Raw genomic sequence first — 17,772 nt, forward strand, 5'->3', positions numbered from 1 at the left:
ACAAATGTGCTAATTAAAATAACACTTACTGACATTTCTATGACACAATTAATATTCAATCATCTCTTGTTTAAAATCATCACATGTTCTTCAAACCACATTTCTTCTTCTTCCTTCTCCATCATCACCACCACCACCACCATCGTCATCATCATCATCATCATCATCATCATCATCATCATCATCATCATATTATTATTATTATTATTATTATTATTATTATTATTATTATTATTAATATTATTATTATTATTATTATTATTATTATTATTATTATTATTCCTTAGCTATCAAACGTTGAAAAACTATTAGGCTGTCAATATAATTTCAGATATCAATAAACCAGTATGGAATAATATTAACAAAATGCAATGTATAGTCCCATATCAAGAAAAGCAGGTTTGAAGAACGCGTAAGGACAATAAAAACGACCAAGGGAGCCCTCTGGTGGTAGAGTGAATGAATTTACTGTATATTAAATACTATTGTGCTTGCCAATAAACGCCTGACAATACTTTTAATAGATTCTGCCCTTAGAGGAGGAGGAGGATAATAATAATAATAATAATAATAATAATAATAATAATAATAATAATAACTGAATATCACAAGTTGTACACTTCTATTGGATTATATTTAAGCGCATTAATCATAAGGGGTTCGTTTACAGTTATATAAGTTATACAATTCAATAAAAACGGGCTATGTTTGTACTTTGATATGCAATGTAATTAGTTCAAGAAAAATAATCTTATTTCACCTGAAACACGAATGTCTATTTATTTAATAGATGTATTTCATAGGATAATGCTGTAAATCAGTTTTAATGTGGGAAGTACCAAATTTAGAGACGAATTCACAAAAGTAAGACAACACCGCCACCTGGGGGCTATAAGAGGAACCAAAGTTCCATTTCAGACACGGTACAGGCTCTTTGCTATTGTTATTATTTGTTTATATACAGTTCATACACAAATTGCACAGTTACATGTAAAATAAAAAGTATAGAAGGTTATGGAATTTAAAATATTACGAATAAAATAAAAAATAAGTTTAAAAATGTGACCTGAATATAAATCAATAATTTTTTGAAGATCTCCACTTTGACAAATGTAGTTACTGGATTTCAGTTTAAATATCACCATGTTGTTAGGTGGAGGGTGGGAAAGTATGCTGTAAACAGTGGATTTTCCAGTGTAGTGCCACACTGCTCAACAGCTGGCGTTGATCGACCATAGACAGGTACACAGTGTCGGCTGGGATGACATTGCAAAGAGGAGTCTTGCATCTGGATGACTGCACTGAAAACGGAATTTATTAGTCTATAATGTTTTAAACCACGACTTTACTAGACTGTACCACAGAGCTCTTCTAAGGAAACGTACAGCACTAAACGGAGAATAAGAACTTTTTTGGACAAGCGTTCCAATTTAGCAGGTGTCAAAAATATCTCCTAAGGGCGTAGGCTGATATAGTTAAGAGCATTTTTCTTCTTGTTGTTTAAGAATAACTACTTTTGCTTTGTAACCAGGTGAGAATAGTTTCAATGCGTTTCCGATTAGAAAATGCCACAGCAAAGTGCTCCAAGGCTTGTTCTTGCAGTTACAGTCCCCCCCAAGGGACTCGTTAAATAAGTTATGAGTACTGCTGTAGCACATCACAACAGAAGCTAGTCCGATTTGCAGCCCCGTTTTGTCTAAGTAAAAAGCTCGTGTAACGTCCATTCAAGTTCTATTTTGTTTGTTTTTCAAATGAAAAAAACAGAAGTCGAGCAAGCAATGCGATTGTTGTGAAACAGAACTGGCTCGCGCTCTTGTGTTGAAGACTATCTCGTTTTTCTCGTTGATCCAGACGGTGATTTTTTTTTAAAAAAGGGGGGGGAAAGTCACCACAGACAGTGCTTTAGTTTCATTGATACGTTGAAGCAATACGGTAAAGCAATAGAAGTTAAAGCATGGGTAGCTTACGCTGTGAAACATTACCATAAAATCACTTTTTTAATCATGCATAAGCTGGAGGCTATACAGCTTTATGGAATTAGTTGAAAGAAAGAGAGAAAGAAAGAACGGCATAACTAAATGTTTCCCCTTGCATAGTGTTTGGTCGGAACTGGTGGCCATTAAAATGCGAGTACGACTCTACTGCCGAAATGGCTGGACTGTGAAGCATCCGAGTTATGATGGGACTGCTACACTCCACCGGCGAGTGGAGTTCTAAGTTAATAATAGCCGTCTGGAAGTCGGATTTCAACTATAAAGGAAGGGGGAGTGTCTCTCTCTCCCCATTGGATAAATCTGAGCCAAAAGTTTTTTTTTTCATCGAGTTCTGAGGGGAGGGGAGAATGAAGTGGTGTCGGATCAGAAATAACCCGCTTATGTGAAAGAAGGGTAAGAACGTATAAATACCGCTGCCACCAGCAACCTGCTCTGGTGATGAGGAGTTCAATGATCTGGATTTAGCTCTCGCACACTAGCTCCAAGATAACACATAGAAATCATAGGAAACTTTAGTCTGTTTTTTCAGCACTGGTTATAGTTTGCTCTGGATCAATAAACAATCTAACTTTTAAGAAGAATAACAAGAAACTAAGATTAAAGAAAGTGGACCGCAAGTTCGAAAATATATCTATTTTATATATCATGAATATACCTTTATTTATTGTTCATTGTAAGCAATTTTACTTTTAAAATATATATCTATATATAGATATTGTAGAAACAAATTTCACATAAAAAGCTTATCCTAAATTGTTCGTATGTTATTGAGCAAAATGCGCTTCAAGGAGCTTTTTGCTTCGTTTTTCCTTTTTTCTATCACCTTGGCACTTTCTGGTGAACTCTTCGAATCGGAAGAGGTAAAACCTGTTCGAATGAGCAGCAGAAACAGCGGGCGCTTTTGGAAAAGGAGCGAAGATCTCCCCACATTTAGGCTTTCAGCTTTTGGCAGAGACTTTGTCCTACACCTGGTACCCGATGACAGTTTTTTAGCTCCACAATTTAAGATCCAGCGAATCACAGCAAAACATCCCCATCCTAGTGACATTTTGACAAGTGTCAACGAAACGGAAGGAGCCGAAGCCTATCTCAGACGCTGCTTCTACTCGGGTACCGTGGACTCCAACCAAGACTCCGTGGTGGCTGTCAGCCTGTGCCAGGGAATCCAAGGTTCGTTTTTAAGCGACGGAGATGAGTATTTGATTGAGCCCAAAGCCACTGGCAACGGAAAGAAGTCGGCCACGCAGCTCCATCTAATCAAAAGAAGGGCTTTCACTAACACGTCGACTGGATCCAAGATCACCTTCGATGAACTGGGGGAAGAGAGTTCCCAGGCAGACTCTTCAGAAAGTGGGCTGTCTCCGGAGGTGTTGGATGCGCATTCGCACTCCAGGCACAAGCGCTTTGTGTCGGAGGCTCGATTTGTCGAGACCTTATTGGTAGCTGACTCTTCAATGGCTCGTTTTTATGGCGAAGACATCAAGGTAATGAAATGCAAATACAAGTTTTAGATGCATGCATTCAAATCTGACAGATAAACATGTAATCTGTTTCATAAGACCACTCACCCTAAAACTAATGCAAGACCAGTGGTCTACCTTTTGGTCGTAAATTAGCAATAGTACTGTCGTGCAAAATACCAATACATTATATCGTATTGTACATCATCAAAAAGTCACTGTGTCCAAATATAGCATACGCCTATAGCATAAAGTGCAATGCAACATCGCATTGCTTTTATTGCGCGTTTATTGTGTTTTTCTTATAAAGAGCTCTAATTACCGGTGTTTTAATGGACTAAAAAAGACGTTAGCAGTACAGTATTAGTAATGTGATGCATGGGATCTACTGTCTAAATAATCCCAAATCAGAAAATTGAAATGAGAAACTAAACTGAAACCGTGAAATTCAGATTCATTATTTTGGATCTGGACTAGACGCTGTTCAGTGACTGAATTATGTCTATCAACAACTTAATTCAAGTATGCATGCTGAATGGGACTTGATGTACTAGTGTGTGCCAACTACAGTGATCAACAGATTGTACAGAATCACGCATTCCTTAAGTTAGAAGTGTGATTATGACATGATGTTATATCATGTGCATTGTGCCAGCAAACAGAAATGCTGCCAAATTCGAAGTGTGTTTGGAGGAGGAAACTGTGGAGAAAGAGGTTCATTATTTTATGTGGGTGGGTTTAATCCATGTGCTGTTTTTATGATTATGTGTTATTGGAAATCCAAATAGCCATGGACCGTTTAAATGCTGACTCAGCGACTGTCTGGAGGCGACGCAGTCATCATCGTTATTGTCAAATTCAAGTTCTCTGGCGTTAATGTTGACAAAGTTCAGATGTGGGTTTGTTTGCCCATATACCACGAGCAGTTAAAACTGCGAGTGGTATGCTGTCATAATATGCCTATAAACTTTTTTTTATAAGTGTCGCATTTTTAAAAGAACTTGCTCTCTTCTACAAAATCAAACTATCATCCACATCAACTCCAATAGAAATAACGAAGGATCATTTTAACACAGGTGCGGTATGCTTTTCCCATCGTATTTACTCTTTTGTTGTCTTTATTGAATGCACAGAAAGTCTGTTCATATATAATAATTAATAAGCAACAGACGGATTACAACTGCACCTTTTCACAATGCGTTCACTGTGGATTTATTGAAGACATCAAATAGATAGGAACAGCCCATGCCTGAATGACCTCATCCCTTTCCCTACAGTAACAGTGCGTGAATTGAATGAGTTGTGTGTTTGTGTGTACAGTGTGTTATGTCTGCCCTGTATCTAGACGCGCCAGGTCACTCCTACACATTTTTCCATTAAGGATGATGCCGTTCAAAGCCCTCCCTGTACCGAGATATATTAGCAGTGTGCGCCCCACACGCTCGCACGTGACGATCCCCTTTGCAGTGCCAGCAACAGATCCGAGCCAAAAACAACCCGAGTTTGCTTCTGCAACGTAGCCCAAAATTTTGGCATTATGGCATGTGGGCATATCTTACTTTATTAGTCTCGCTATTTCCGCTGCCAATTTCAAGAGGGGTTGTGTTGTGGTGAAAATCCAAGAAGGTTTACTGGAAACAAACTGGTGCGGAAATCCAGTCCGATAAGCGTCTTTTTTGGAGGGTATTGCTATAAACTGCAATATCTATCGATTGCATTCCTACTTTTTTTTCATATGATTTATTGGCACGTGTTTATTAAATTCTTATATAGTTTGGCCCTTCGTGCACTTAAAACATACTGCATGACTTAGTGTGACATGTATTTTAGAATCGGACATTTATTCATTGGAATTGAATAGGGGATAATATTGTAGTTCATAGCTGCATTTGATTTCCTGACGCTTATTGAAAAAGTACAACCAAATTATACTTACAGTAAACTGTAGAAGCTAGTTATAAATGCTATGGGGGGAACTCATACTTGAGTGGTCAATGCAATAAACACTTATTCTATCAACCGCGTTTTGCTTTGTTTGCAAACTTGACCACAGCTTATGATTTCCGATATTCAGGGATAATAGGATTTTTATTTCATTTGAATAATTTCGAAGTTAAAAGTAACTTTTAGATGTTGATTTTTGTTCTACTTTTTATGTTAACGATGCTTTAAGACCACTGTATTCTTCAGTATCACCAGCCTGTGTTATAATTATATAAAAATAGAAAACATTATTATTATTATTATTATTATTATTATTATTATTATTATTATTATTATTATTATTATTATAGTTTTACCTTTTATTGTGTTACTTTGCTGTTCAATACAGCTGCCAGTCTGCATTTACATTCATCCTTAATAGAAGACAGCTTCTACTAAGAGAAATAGACAGATTGGCAGTTTTCACGTTACATGTATATGTGATCGTCTGACCTGGAAACCTGTCTCCTTTTTCTGAAGCAACCTTTCATTTCTAGACATTAAGACCTATGATTTAAATATTAAAAGAATTGGCAGCAGTGCTTTTGAAAGCAGTGAAACTGGTTCTGATCATTTCTACACAGATTAGAAAAGCTCTTTGGCATTTTGGTGGCAAAGTCTTCAGACATTTCACTTGGATAATGGGTAACCCAACTGCTAACCAACCTCAAGCATGGAAGCAAACCTCTCTCCAGCTGGTCACAGGAGCTGCTGCTGTTTCAGCAGCTGAAACAATTACTGAGGCCTCCACTGTAATACTAACCTATATTTCAGTTCACTCCGCAATAGCATGTGTGCACAATTTTTAAACAGAACTGCTCACTTTTCCCACAGCCGTCAACAATTCAACGTTTTCTCACATCAGTCAAAACATCACAATGTTGCTTTAAAAAAAACTGTCCATGCTGTAATTTAAAATACCCTATCAATACATAGAAACTAAAACATTTTTAAATGAAAGCTAGTCAGGACAGTTAGGTGATTAAGCTTCAAATAGCAGCCACAGATCAGCTGCATCTGAATCGAATTTCCTGCCAAATGATTTATCAGGCCTGAAATGTTTATATGGTGATGAAACAACACTGCAGATTCTGTTATCTGTTTTGGAAGTCCAAGACATATAGCATGATCTGCTATGCAAAATATGTTTTTGGTTGGCAGTGAGTCGTACTGATATCTCACAAAGGTTCTGCCTGGTGCCATTTCTTAAAGCTACAGTGCCCCACCATTCTTCCTTAGTTTTGCCTGCATGTTGTCATTACCTAAGGTAGTTTTAGCATTAATTTTCTGCACCCCTTGAAGCTTTCTGTGCACACTGACACCCTGTGAACGAGACAGATCCTCGGGGAGATATAAAACAATGGATAGCAGTACAAAAGAAGATTGTATTTATTTTCTCTGGGATTGTCTAGATTGGAAAGGCTGTTCTTTAGATGAACTTGGAGCAAACTCAAAGGAATATATATATATATATATATATATATATATATATATATATATATATATATATATATATATATATATATTCCCCAAATAGCCCACTGCACCTTTAAATATCTGGGACACTTGTGTGTTTTTTCCATCTGTCTGGACAGTCTTTTTAATGCTAGCACCTGCCACATGTGAGTCCAGTCCACAACAGCATTCTTCTCTAATTCCGGTCAGCACCCTTACACATATTTTCCACTTATGTAGACCAAAAATCATCTGACTGATTATGTGACAGCACTAAAGTATGTTGTGCGTGGGAAGTGTAGGGAATTTCTTAGCATAGTGCGTTTTTATTTTAACATTAGCATGTGTGTGAGAAAATGAAGGGGGTTGCATCAGACCAGTAACTTCAAGTCGGAGCTCTGTCCTTTTAGACCGGTCTTGCCCCTTAGTGATAGCAATAATGTGTCAGTTTCTCATTAAGTATAAAGGAAAACTACAAAGCGGTATGTAATTCAATATGTTAACCTAACATTATTCAGCAGGTTTCATTTCGACTTTATGAAGCAAAATGAGTTAATTCTATAGGGCGATTTCAGCGCTTTTGGTCATAGCTGTATATACTGCATAGATGCATGCATGTAATTATATCCTGCATTGTTTTTTCTCTCTCTTATAGCACTATATTCTGACGCTGATCTCAGTGGCAGCTCGGATGTACAAACACCCCAGCATCAAGAACTCAGTGAATCTGGTGGTGGTGAAGGTGCTGATCGTGGAAGATGAGGAGGTGGGACCAGCCGTTTCCAGCAATGGTGGGCTGACGCTACGCAACTTCTGTGCCTGGCAGCGGCATTTCAATCCACCGAGCGACCGGCACCCAGAGCACTACGATACTGCCCTGCTCTTCACCAGACAGGTGAGCAACGCAGCCTCAGCACACCTGTCACAGCACTGCGAGGAGGGGCAGGGCTGTCAGGAGCAGCCAGGGCAACTCTGATTCATTGTGACAAGCCTGCAAGGCTTAACAAGAGGGATCTAGGACCATTTCTCAACAGGTACTAGAGGATCTCAGATAGCAAGATTCTTATCAGCTCTCAAAGATGTTCAATGTATTAATCTATTGGCATAGTTGTTTACAAAGAGTATTACTCTGGTGCTCCCATAACTTAAGTTGGCAACATCGCTAGGGACTGCTGTTTCTTCTCATCGCACTACAGCACACCCTACTGGTCAGGAGCCTGCAGGATTGGGTTTTGTCCTCCAGAGTGGCTGTTTGAACTGACCTTCAGCTCCTGAACTGTTGTGTGGAAATGCTGTGGTTTGGGAGAGTAATGAGACAACCTAAATTATTACAAAAAATCAATCATTCCCCAATCAGACTAGTCTCCAGTGACGGAGCTGCTGTTTCTCAGAATGTTTCAGGAATATTCAAAGCCTTTTCTTGCCCCCTTCCCAGGATATTTGTGGACACCAGAGTTGTGATACGTTGGGGGTCGCAGACGTGGGGACCATGTGTGATCCAAACAGGAGCTGCTCAGTGATTGAAGACGATGGGCTCCAGGCTTCCTTCACAACAGCCCATGAACTAGGTAGGGGCAGCAATAGGTCATTAACCGAGAGGGAATACACAGAGATTATGGAGTGTAATGTGATTGTTCTCTCTTCAGGTCACGTGCTCAGCATGCCACACGACGATTCCAAGACTTGCGAGAAGCTCTTTGGTGACCTAGGGAAGCATCACATGATGGCTCCTCTATTTATCCACCTCAACAAGACCCTGCCCTGGTCTCCGTGCAGCGCCATGTACATCACAGAGTTCTTCGACAATGGACACGGTGAGCAGAGCTACTAGGGAGTCCGTGTTGTCATTATTGAAGCGCAGAAAGCATAACAAGCTGGCAAAGGTTGCACTGAGAAAGGTGCTAGCTGAAAATATTTCTCTACTTGAATTTTTTTTTTACTTGACGTTAGAAACACTATCGCATCACAAAACACTTCTGCTATATTTTTTGACAGTTCTTTAAATGTATTAATTCAGTTAATGAATGTATTAATTCAACTATTTTTTTTATTAACGCAAGCTTTACATTACAAAACATCTTCTGCAGCTGCAGTACAGCGACAGTAACTAATGGCAGACTCCCAAATCCAGTTTAAGAGAACAGTTTGCGGTGTATTCATTGAAAAACAATATGCAGGCCTAATGCACGCAGTTCATGCACAGCTAACAGATGGAAATACCATCCAGATAGCAGTCTGGCAGTCAAGAAGAAATGTTGACGTTACTGTTGTAGGTCACACAGCATGAGGCTGACATTTCAGATGTCATCGTATATCATGTCAAGTACTGTTCTGCATCCTAATCTTGATGTATTTCTGTAAAGGGAACAGAGGGAAAATAGATTTAAATATAAAGGTTGACATACAGATAGCAGGCAGGCCAACCGCTTGATGCATTGACAAAGAATCGTACACTTTAAGGATTCGGTTTCTTCAATTGGTTTAGAAATATATTTATTTCTGTCAATTGTCCTTGTCCCTAAAATAGCAGAGCACTGAAAGCTGACTTTTAGCAGTATTACATTAACAGACCCCAAACAAACTGTAGTGTCAGCTCAATTTGTCATACGCGGGTTTGGAACGCAATTGTTTTACAATGGAATTTTGTTTGAACTGACAGGAGACTGCCTGCTTGATGCCCCAGCTAAAACGATGCCCTTGCCCACTGGCTTGCCAGGCCTGTCGTACGATTTGGACCGGCAGTGCCAGCAGGTGTTTGGGGAGGAGTTCCTGCACTGTCCCAACACCGCAGACTCTGATGTCTGCTCCCAGCTTTGGTGCAGAGTTGAGGGGCAGCCACTCTGTACCACAAAGAACGGCAGCTTACCCTGGGCTGACGGGACCGCATGTGGAAAGGACAGACTCTGCTTTAACAATGAGTGTGTGGAGAAAGAACAGCTCATGAAACCAAAGGTATGGCTCAACTGCGATTTTAACATTATTACATGAACTGCATATCTGAGTGCAGTCATGAATATCAGACAGTGTTTTATTAATAAAAAAAGACTTTAAACAAATCCATTCAGATTGCTGTCCAATATCAAAGCTTGTGTCTTTTTTAATCAACTGCTTTAATTAAGAGACCAAAATGAAGGAGTGCAAACAAATGCATTCTTGTTGTTGCTGAGATCCACTTTATCATTTTCTGTCAGACATTGCTTTTTGGTGAGTTTTCTTTTTCAAGTTTAAAGCCCCACTGTGGCCTCAGTATATCTCTAAGAACCAGGTTTTTTCTTTAAGTGCATTACTTAAAGATAAACATCAGGCTTTATTGCAATCCAGCTTTCTTGGTTTTCTTTCAGACTGAAATCGATGGAAACTGGGGTGCCTGGGGAGAGTGGGGAGATTGTTCCAGAACATGCGGTGGAGGAGTTCAGTTCTCCTACAGGGAGTGCAATGATCCTGGTCCCCAAAATGGTGGGAAGTACTGCGAGGGGCAAAGAGTCAAGTACCTGTCCTGCAATATCCAAGAATGCCCCGATGATAACGGTAATTCAGTTCGGATTTTACAAAGCAAAAACGATCAGATATTCTGTATCAATTCAGCAAGTAATATACACATTTGTCAATATAAACACCCAGGGCCTTAAGCAAATACACACTTTCTGAGGAGGAGGCAAATTACTGTTCATTTACCAACCTTTCACATCCAGATGCCTTGGGTTCAAATTGAAACAGTTCACATGTGCACACCGGTGGACATTAGCATAATCTATATGAGAAAACCACAGAAGAACTGACACAAGTGGACCCAGTTTCTGCTGGAGAGGGCAGGACTGTGATGTTATTGTAGAGCTGTGAGGGGAGTGAAGCCCGTGCCATTCTCAATGCAATGAAGAGGGAGAAAAGGAAGCGCTGCAAACGTGCTAATGTGTCCCTGGCTTTGTTGTTTCAGGGAAGAGCTTCCGGGAAGAGCAGTGTGAGAAATACAACAGCGTTAGTTACCTTGACATGGACGGGAATGTCAAGCAGTGGATACCGAAGTATGCCGGGGTGTCGCCGAGAGACAGGTGCAAGCTGTTCTGCAGGGCAAGAGGCAGCAGTGAATTCAAAGTGTTTGAACCAAAGGTGGGTATTTCACACATTACAGGCAGGACTATACAGGCAATACACCAGTCCAGGCTGGATTCCAATTCAATGTCCTTAAAACAGATTGATAAATAGCATTTCTAATATGTTATTAATTAAGTGCTGAGAAATATTATTGTTGCTGTTTAAGGTTATTGATGGCACGCCATGTGGCCCAGACACCACGTCCATCTGTGTTCAAGGCCAGTGCATCAAAGCAGGCTGTGATCTCATCATAGGGTCAAACAAGAAACTGGACAAATGTGGGGTGTGTGGAGAGAATGGGTCCACATGCAGAAAAATAACAGGCTCCTTGAATAAGGCCAGGTGAGTGCAGTTTAATATTACACACCCCGTGTGCGGAATTGAACAGAGCTGTATGTGTGTAATAATCCTATTCAGTGTACCGTTATGTGATGAGGGCTGTGGATTGTTATTAAGGTCCTGGATTTTAATTATAAAAAAAGTCAGATATTGAAATGCAAGTAACACCATTGTGTAGTTGCATTATACCCTACAAACACTAGCTAAGATACATTATATTTAGGGCTTCTGGTTTTTGGTTTTAGCCGATAAGAAACGATACAAAAAAATGAATGAAATCGGTGGCTATCCAGTTCATTGACTTGACATAAAACTTGAAAATAGCTACAAATAAGCACTTAAAAATGTAATTTATAAAAACTGAAAAACAGAAGTCCTAATTATATTTCCCACCCATTCCAAGTTGCTTTTTAAGATGTTTCACTGCAAAGTTTTCATTGCGGAAGCACTCACAAGTTTGGGACTGCATATTGTGAAGAGGCTTGTTAACTGAATAAAAGCCAAAGGCTTGTCATATTAGCAGATTGGATTGCCGTGTTATTCTACATTATGAAAAATGGTTGTTGTTTTAACTCCTTCCCTTATATCCCCCATACGTACGCCGGCCCTAATCATAATTTATGAATACTGTCAAGTGTAAATCATTTTTTCTTCTGTTTGTTTTAGGTATGGCTACAATGACATTGTAACAATCCCTGCTGGTGCCACCAACATTGACGTCAAACAGCGAAGTCACCGTGGTATCAAACATGACGGCAACTACCTGGCGGTGAAGTCAGAGGACGGGCGCTACATCCTGAACGGAAACTTCTCCGTGTCAACAGTGGAGCAGGACATCCCTGTGAACGGGGCAGTGCTGAAGTACAGCGGCTCCTCCACCACCCTGGAGCGTGTCCAGAGCTTCCACACGCTCCGCCAGCCTCTCACAGTGCAGCTGCTGGCCATGGCGGGGGAGATGTCCCCTCCCAAAGTCAAGTACACCTTCTTCATCCCAAAGGATGTCTCCTTCAGCAAGCCCAAAGGAAAGAAACCTTCCTTGCACATCGTCCAGCCAATCGGATTATCCGACTGGATCCTGGGGGAGTGGTCAGAATGTTCCAAAAGCTGCGGCTCCGGTTGGCTGAGGAGGAATGTGGAATGCAGGGATGCCAGTGGGCAGCTCTCCTATGAATGTGACAGAGCCCTGAAGCCAGAGGACATCAGACCTTGCGCCGATCTCCCGTGTCCCATCTGGCAAATGGGCCCGTGGTCTTCCTGCTCACGAACTTGTGGCCAGGGAGAGCGCAGGCGGAGCATCTTCTGTATTGACTACACTGGGAAAACAGTGGAGGCAGAAAAGTGCGATCCTTCAAAGCAGCCCCAGCCGGTCACAGGGGACTGTGTTTACGACGAGTGCTGAGCAGATTCAGAAAACAAGGCGTTAGAATAGCAAACTACTAACTAGCCCTGACCGTGCTTGCGAAACAAGCAGGGACACAATAGGTGAGTTTAAAGTGCACTAACTGACCTAAACGGGCCACAATCCTGGACCTGTTCGAAAGACTAACGTGACTTATTTTTTTTTTTTTTTTTTTTATAACCACTATTGATTTTACTTTTTATTTTTTTTTACCCAATAGAGATCTACCTCAGAGAATAACTTAATTTACTGCCTTAAATATGAGGTGAATATACTGTAGAGTATATTGCTGTTTCAACTGAGGGAAGCAACCTTTTTGCATTAAACCTGCTGCTGACAACATCGTTGGACTGCTCTGATGGATTCTTTAGTGCTTTGCTGTTGAGGTCAAGGACTGCCAGGCAGCTGTCTATTTCTGTTAAGGGCTGTACCGTTCTGACAATTACTGTTACTGGAACATGTCTTTTCACTCAGATCCACAGGATGTTAGAATGATTGCAATGATTGTAATGGTTCTGATAATCCCACTGGGTGCTACAGTCTGAATGAATTGGTCACTTTTTTATGTTTAGCACGTGGGGAACTGATTTTTGTTGGTGAGAAGGAAAGGCTTGCTATAGCCTTTGTTATCATTTACAAAAGAGAAACCACACTCCTTCCAAGTGTATTGGTACTCATAGAATTACCTTTTACTTGGGTTCCATCTAAATTTTTTTTTTTTTTTTTTTCAGTATCAAGACATGTTTCTGCAGTAGATTTTCAGTTTAAGGATTCTGTTTTACAATTTTGTTTGCTGTTTTGTTACCAACAATTATTTTGTCATAAAGAAACACCGAGTAAACCCCTTAGGTAAGGTTACCTTTCTAAAATCCCAAATCCATGAATGCCACATTTTCATCTTAAAACTCTGATTTCGTTCCAGTACCAAGCTGTGGCTGCAGATGTTTCCATATGCAGTGTACAGTCCACAATCCAATCTGCAACCAGACCCATTGCGTCTACCGTGCCGTTCACATCAGACGCTGATGAGGTAACTGCTTCCATCAGTATGGGTTCTGCCAGCCCACGGTCCTAACTGGGGCTGACAGAGTCCCAATTCAACTTGGTCTCTGATGGAAATGGATGAGTCTGATTTCAAATCAATTACAGTGGCAGATGGCAATGTGGCTTATCTTTTGTAACATTATGCAAAAGAACCACATTAAGTTTCTATGCACACCTTGCGTATCAATGTAAATTGCACATAATAAGTGCCTATTCATATTAGGGCGAGGGTTTAGGTATGGAATGTATTGTGAATTGACATTGATTCTTATGAATAGGAATATGCTAGTTTTGTATGTAATAACATTCGAATTACTGACACTTATTATCAAGTGTTACCAAAACATGACGGCCTCCTTTCTTTAACTGACAGGAGTTATTGACTAATCCCATCAGAATAGCAGAGCGGTGGAGGTATTCACCTGTTTCTCTGCTTCGTAGAATTGATGACACTTGTACATGTGTAAATTAGAATTAGGATTTAAGTTCTAACATTACTTACCTATGATTAGGCACCCATGTTTCAGATACGGCAGTCTAGACTGTGGTGGTCACACATGCTGTCCTTGTCAAAATAATCACCATTGCTTTGATATTGTTCTGGTTTCATAATTGTCCAAAAAAAAAACACATTTGAAATGTTCACAGGAAAAAAACAACAGGGGAGAGGAATCTTGAGCTGTTGTCACCTGTAATGGTTTAGACATTCGTTTGGATAATACTAGGGAAGTGACAATTCCTCTGTTTGTACAGCCTTTTTGCTCGCTCGTTTAAATAACTAACAACCGTTTACTTTAGGAAACGCTCATTTAAAAAGCATTTTAAAATTAGTTCCAAGACATGTCCTAAACTCAACAGAGGGCATTCTAAACATTGCCTGTGCATAACTTTAAAGAATACATATTTGTCAGATGAGTGTGTTTCAAGCACATATTGAGGGTCATTCAAGCCGTGGGTTTTAAACCCACAAAACATTTCAGGAGAACAAGGATGTCAAATCAATTGCGATTGTGATGAACAAGGTATTGCAGGACTACGTCAGCTTTTAAAATCTGGGGTTCAGAATCACTTTAAAGAGCTACCAAAGAAAGGAATGCAATAAAAGGCCAAGCTCTTTTCTTTCTAATTATTATATTTGCATGACAGACCATGCTACAGAAATCCACCATGAGCTAGTGGTTAAACTGCAGCGTTGTGTTGTTGCTGCTGTGTCAGTTTTAACTTTAGACATGTCCAGCAAACAGGATAAATTAGTATAGCAATCTAAACTTATGACACAATACTACCATTTATATTGTATTTGAATAATCTGTTCTATATTTAAGTGGAACTCTAAAACAAATTGTGTAATGTAGCATTCCAGAGCTGTACAAAGACTAAGGCATTATTTCCCTTCAGTGAAGGACTGAGTATTGTATTGTTGAGCTTCCTTTTAAAGCTATTTATTTTTGTACAGTTTCTAACTTTTGTCGCCAGTATACAACAATTTCAGTTTTTAGATGCTGCTGTCTTCGAGAATGGTCAAAGAAAAAGAAGAAACGCTGTCTCCATGATCTGAACCTTGTTTTGTTGTACAAGTCGTTGTTGTTAGCTGAATTGTAATAGGTGACGAGATCTCCAGTCGATCTTTAAAAAAAAAATTAAAAAATTAAAAAAATTAAATAAACTTTCTAATTTTTATACAACCTTTTTTCTGGACTCACAATTTATTTCTTGGGTGGTGTTCTCTGTTTTCTTTTTCTTTATTCTTATTACTTTATACTCTATTCTAAATCAAAGTTTTCGATTCTTGAATCACCTAATTCCAGTATGTAACCACAACACATTCAAAGTTGTCCTCCTACACAAAGCCTACATAGGTTGATGCCAGTTTCATTCAGTGGCTGGATGCTGTGCCGTGGTTTTAGAAGTAAAGCCTTCATAATGTTGGGTTTATTGCAGGATATACCCATGCTGTACTAAGTGAGTATATTGTAGGATATCCCTATAGAAGTAAGTGATGCAGTCTATTCCTCTGTCATAATAAAAACAGTGTAATATTATACATTTGTATAGAATCAACAATTATACCCAAGTTCAATGTGAAAGGTCTATAAGGTCAGGAGTCTAAAGTGTGGAACAAAATCCAAGACAGCTGTTGTGTTGACCATGTAGAGTGTGGCAGATGGACACGATCAACACATACAGGTTTGAATGAGGACCCTAAAAATGATTACTAACGCACTGCTTTTTTAAAGAAGTACCATTCTTGAATGACCTTTCCCTTATTGTTCTGCATGTTCAAAAGCCTCTCTGTGAGAGATGAATCCAAAATCCCTTCACCACAGACAATAACAAACTGACTGATGGTGCTCAGCTGGTCTCGGAAATTTCCAACAAATTGCTCTGCTGAAAGAGACTTATGAAATGTGAAGCTAGATTACAAAATGAAATTCTTGTTTACAGTGTTCCTTAGTTCTGTCCAAAAATGTCTACTTTTAGTGAGTGTAAAAAAACAGAGGATTAAAGGAGTCTTATTATTTATTTTATTTTTTTTACTTTTCAAAATCGTCACCACGAAATCTCTCTCTGACTCTAGAACAAAAAAGAAAAAAAAAATAGAAGTGGGTCTTTGTATCTTTGTTTGCTGGTAGAATGTATGAATCTGTCTTTCAAAAATGTACCGATAGCACTGCAATTACACTTGTCAAAAATGTTAAGAAATAATAAAAGAAACTCCCCCAGGCTTAAAAACTGTTGTCAGAAATCTTGAAGTAATAATAAGCAGAGAATGTCTGAATGTATTATTTCACTGACAGTGCTTCCATGTTTTGTTTTGTTTTTAGTATGATAAACTGACGTGTGAAGACTGAGAGCAATATAACCAATGCACATTTCAGATGAATCCAGTAATATAACCCCAGCAAAGGATTATGAAGCTACACTCTCCCCCAAGGCATCGCATATACAGTATCAACAACAACTTGTTTAAACAGTTCTGCAAATTAACGTTTTTAAGAAACAGAAAACAGCACACTTTATTTTCTGTTTCAGGACAGGACATGACTGTTTCTTTAATGATGCTGTCTCAGCCCAAGTAAGATGCTTGTTTCCTGTGAATTACGCTTGCAGAAAGCGGAGTTATTAAGTTAGGGGAAAGTGGAGATCTCAAAACGCTTCTGAGCAAGGAAGACTGAACTGTGAATATTAGCGACTGTCACTGTGACATCTTCGATCAGGCAGGGCACATTTATTAAGTTGTTATTTCAGTGGATAAATACAGGCATATCATTCTGAAATCACTAGAACATATGCAACTAAACACAGACAGGTGAAGGCCTGAGCCAAAACTTTTGTCCATTCAACTTATTTTCTAACCCTGCAGTCTTGAATGAACTCCTATTTGTTGAAAGGAGAAAATGCCACATTCATGAGCAAGAAACTAGAGACTGTTTATGAAACATTGGATTACATCTCTTTATAGTTCTAGTCACATGTGTTGAATATGTCACTGTCAAGGAAGAGACTGGCAATCTCTTGGTATACATGTTGCATTACTGAAGTAGTGTAAATAGGGTGTAAGTAGTTTTGTTCTGTTTATTTTATTATTATTAATTAGACTGGAGTAACTTTGAAAACGACAAGACAAGGAGCCATATTCAGCCTCATAGTACTAATGAACAGAAGGCCAGTCCATACCTTCTGTGTGACAACATACTCTATGTCTCTGTCACCATTACCAAGGAACACACTTCATTTCCTATTCCCAAATACAGCCTTCCAAGACAGATGCTTTTTCAAGTCAGCTCTAAAGAAAACTGACTGACTCCAGGTCATCTTTTACTTTCTAAGGACAGAAGCAGTGTTCTCAAGTGAATGGTATGCACCACTACGCAATCAACCGTAAACAAAATGAATGAGCAGTAATTGGGAAAGGACACTTTCTCATTGAGGAATTTTCAGTTCCAAACACCAGCATACTTTCCTTGATTGCTTTGGCTTGTGTGCAAAGATTTAATAAGTATGT

At 39.3% G+C, this 17,772-nt stretch overlaps 1 protein-coding gene across 1 annotated transcript; it reads left to right on the forward strand.

The window, feature by feature from the left end:
• The first annotated feature begins 2,361 nt into the window (after positions 1–2,361).
• On the forward strand, positions 2,362–15,451 carry LOC117397199 (A disintegrin and metalloproteinase with thrombospondin motifs 8-like). Its single transcript, XM_033995874.3, has 9 exons — positions 2,362–3,478; positions 7,548–7,787; positions 8,328–8,460; positions 8,539–8,706; positions 9,552–9,844; positions 10,234–10,420; positions 10,827–10,999; positions 11,151–11,326; positions 11,990–15,451. Exons 1-9 carry the CDS (start codon positions 2,756–2,758, stop codon positions 12,720–12,722), a joined length of 2,826 nt encoding a protein of 941 aa, XP_033851765.3. The 5' UTR covers positions 2,362–2,755; the 3' UTR covers positions 12,723–15,451.
• The last annotated feature ends 2,321 nt before the right edge of the window (positions 15,452–17,772 follow it).

The sequence above is a fragment of the Acipenser ruthenus genome, chromosome 39 (genome assembly GCF_902713425.1).
Source record: "Acipenser ruthenus chromosome 39, fAciRut3.2 maternal haplotype, whole genome shotgun sequence".
Taxonomy (NCBI): domain Eukaryota; kingdom Metazoa; phylum Chordata; class Actinopteri; order Acipenseriformes; family Acipenseridae; genus Acipenser; species Acipenser ruthenus.

What these genes read in the sequence shown, in the direction of transcription:
- LOC117397199 (XM_033995874.3), top strand. Translation starts at nt 2,756, where the DNA reads ATGTTATTGAGCAAAATGCGCTTCAAGGAGCTTTTTGCTTCGTTTTTC. An exon ending in CACAACAGCCCATGAACTAG is followed by an intron (nt 8,461 to 8,538) that starts GTAGGGGCAGCA and finishes TTCTCTCTTCAG; the next exon opens with GTCACGTGCTCAGCATGCCA. An exon ending in AGAATGCCCCGATGATAACG is followed by an intron (nt 10,421 to 10,826) that starts GTAATTCAGTTC and finishes TTGTTGTTTCAG; the next exon opens with GGAAGAGCTTCCGGGAAGAG.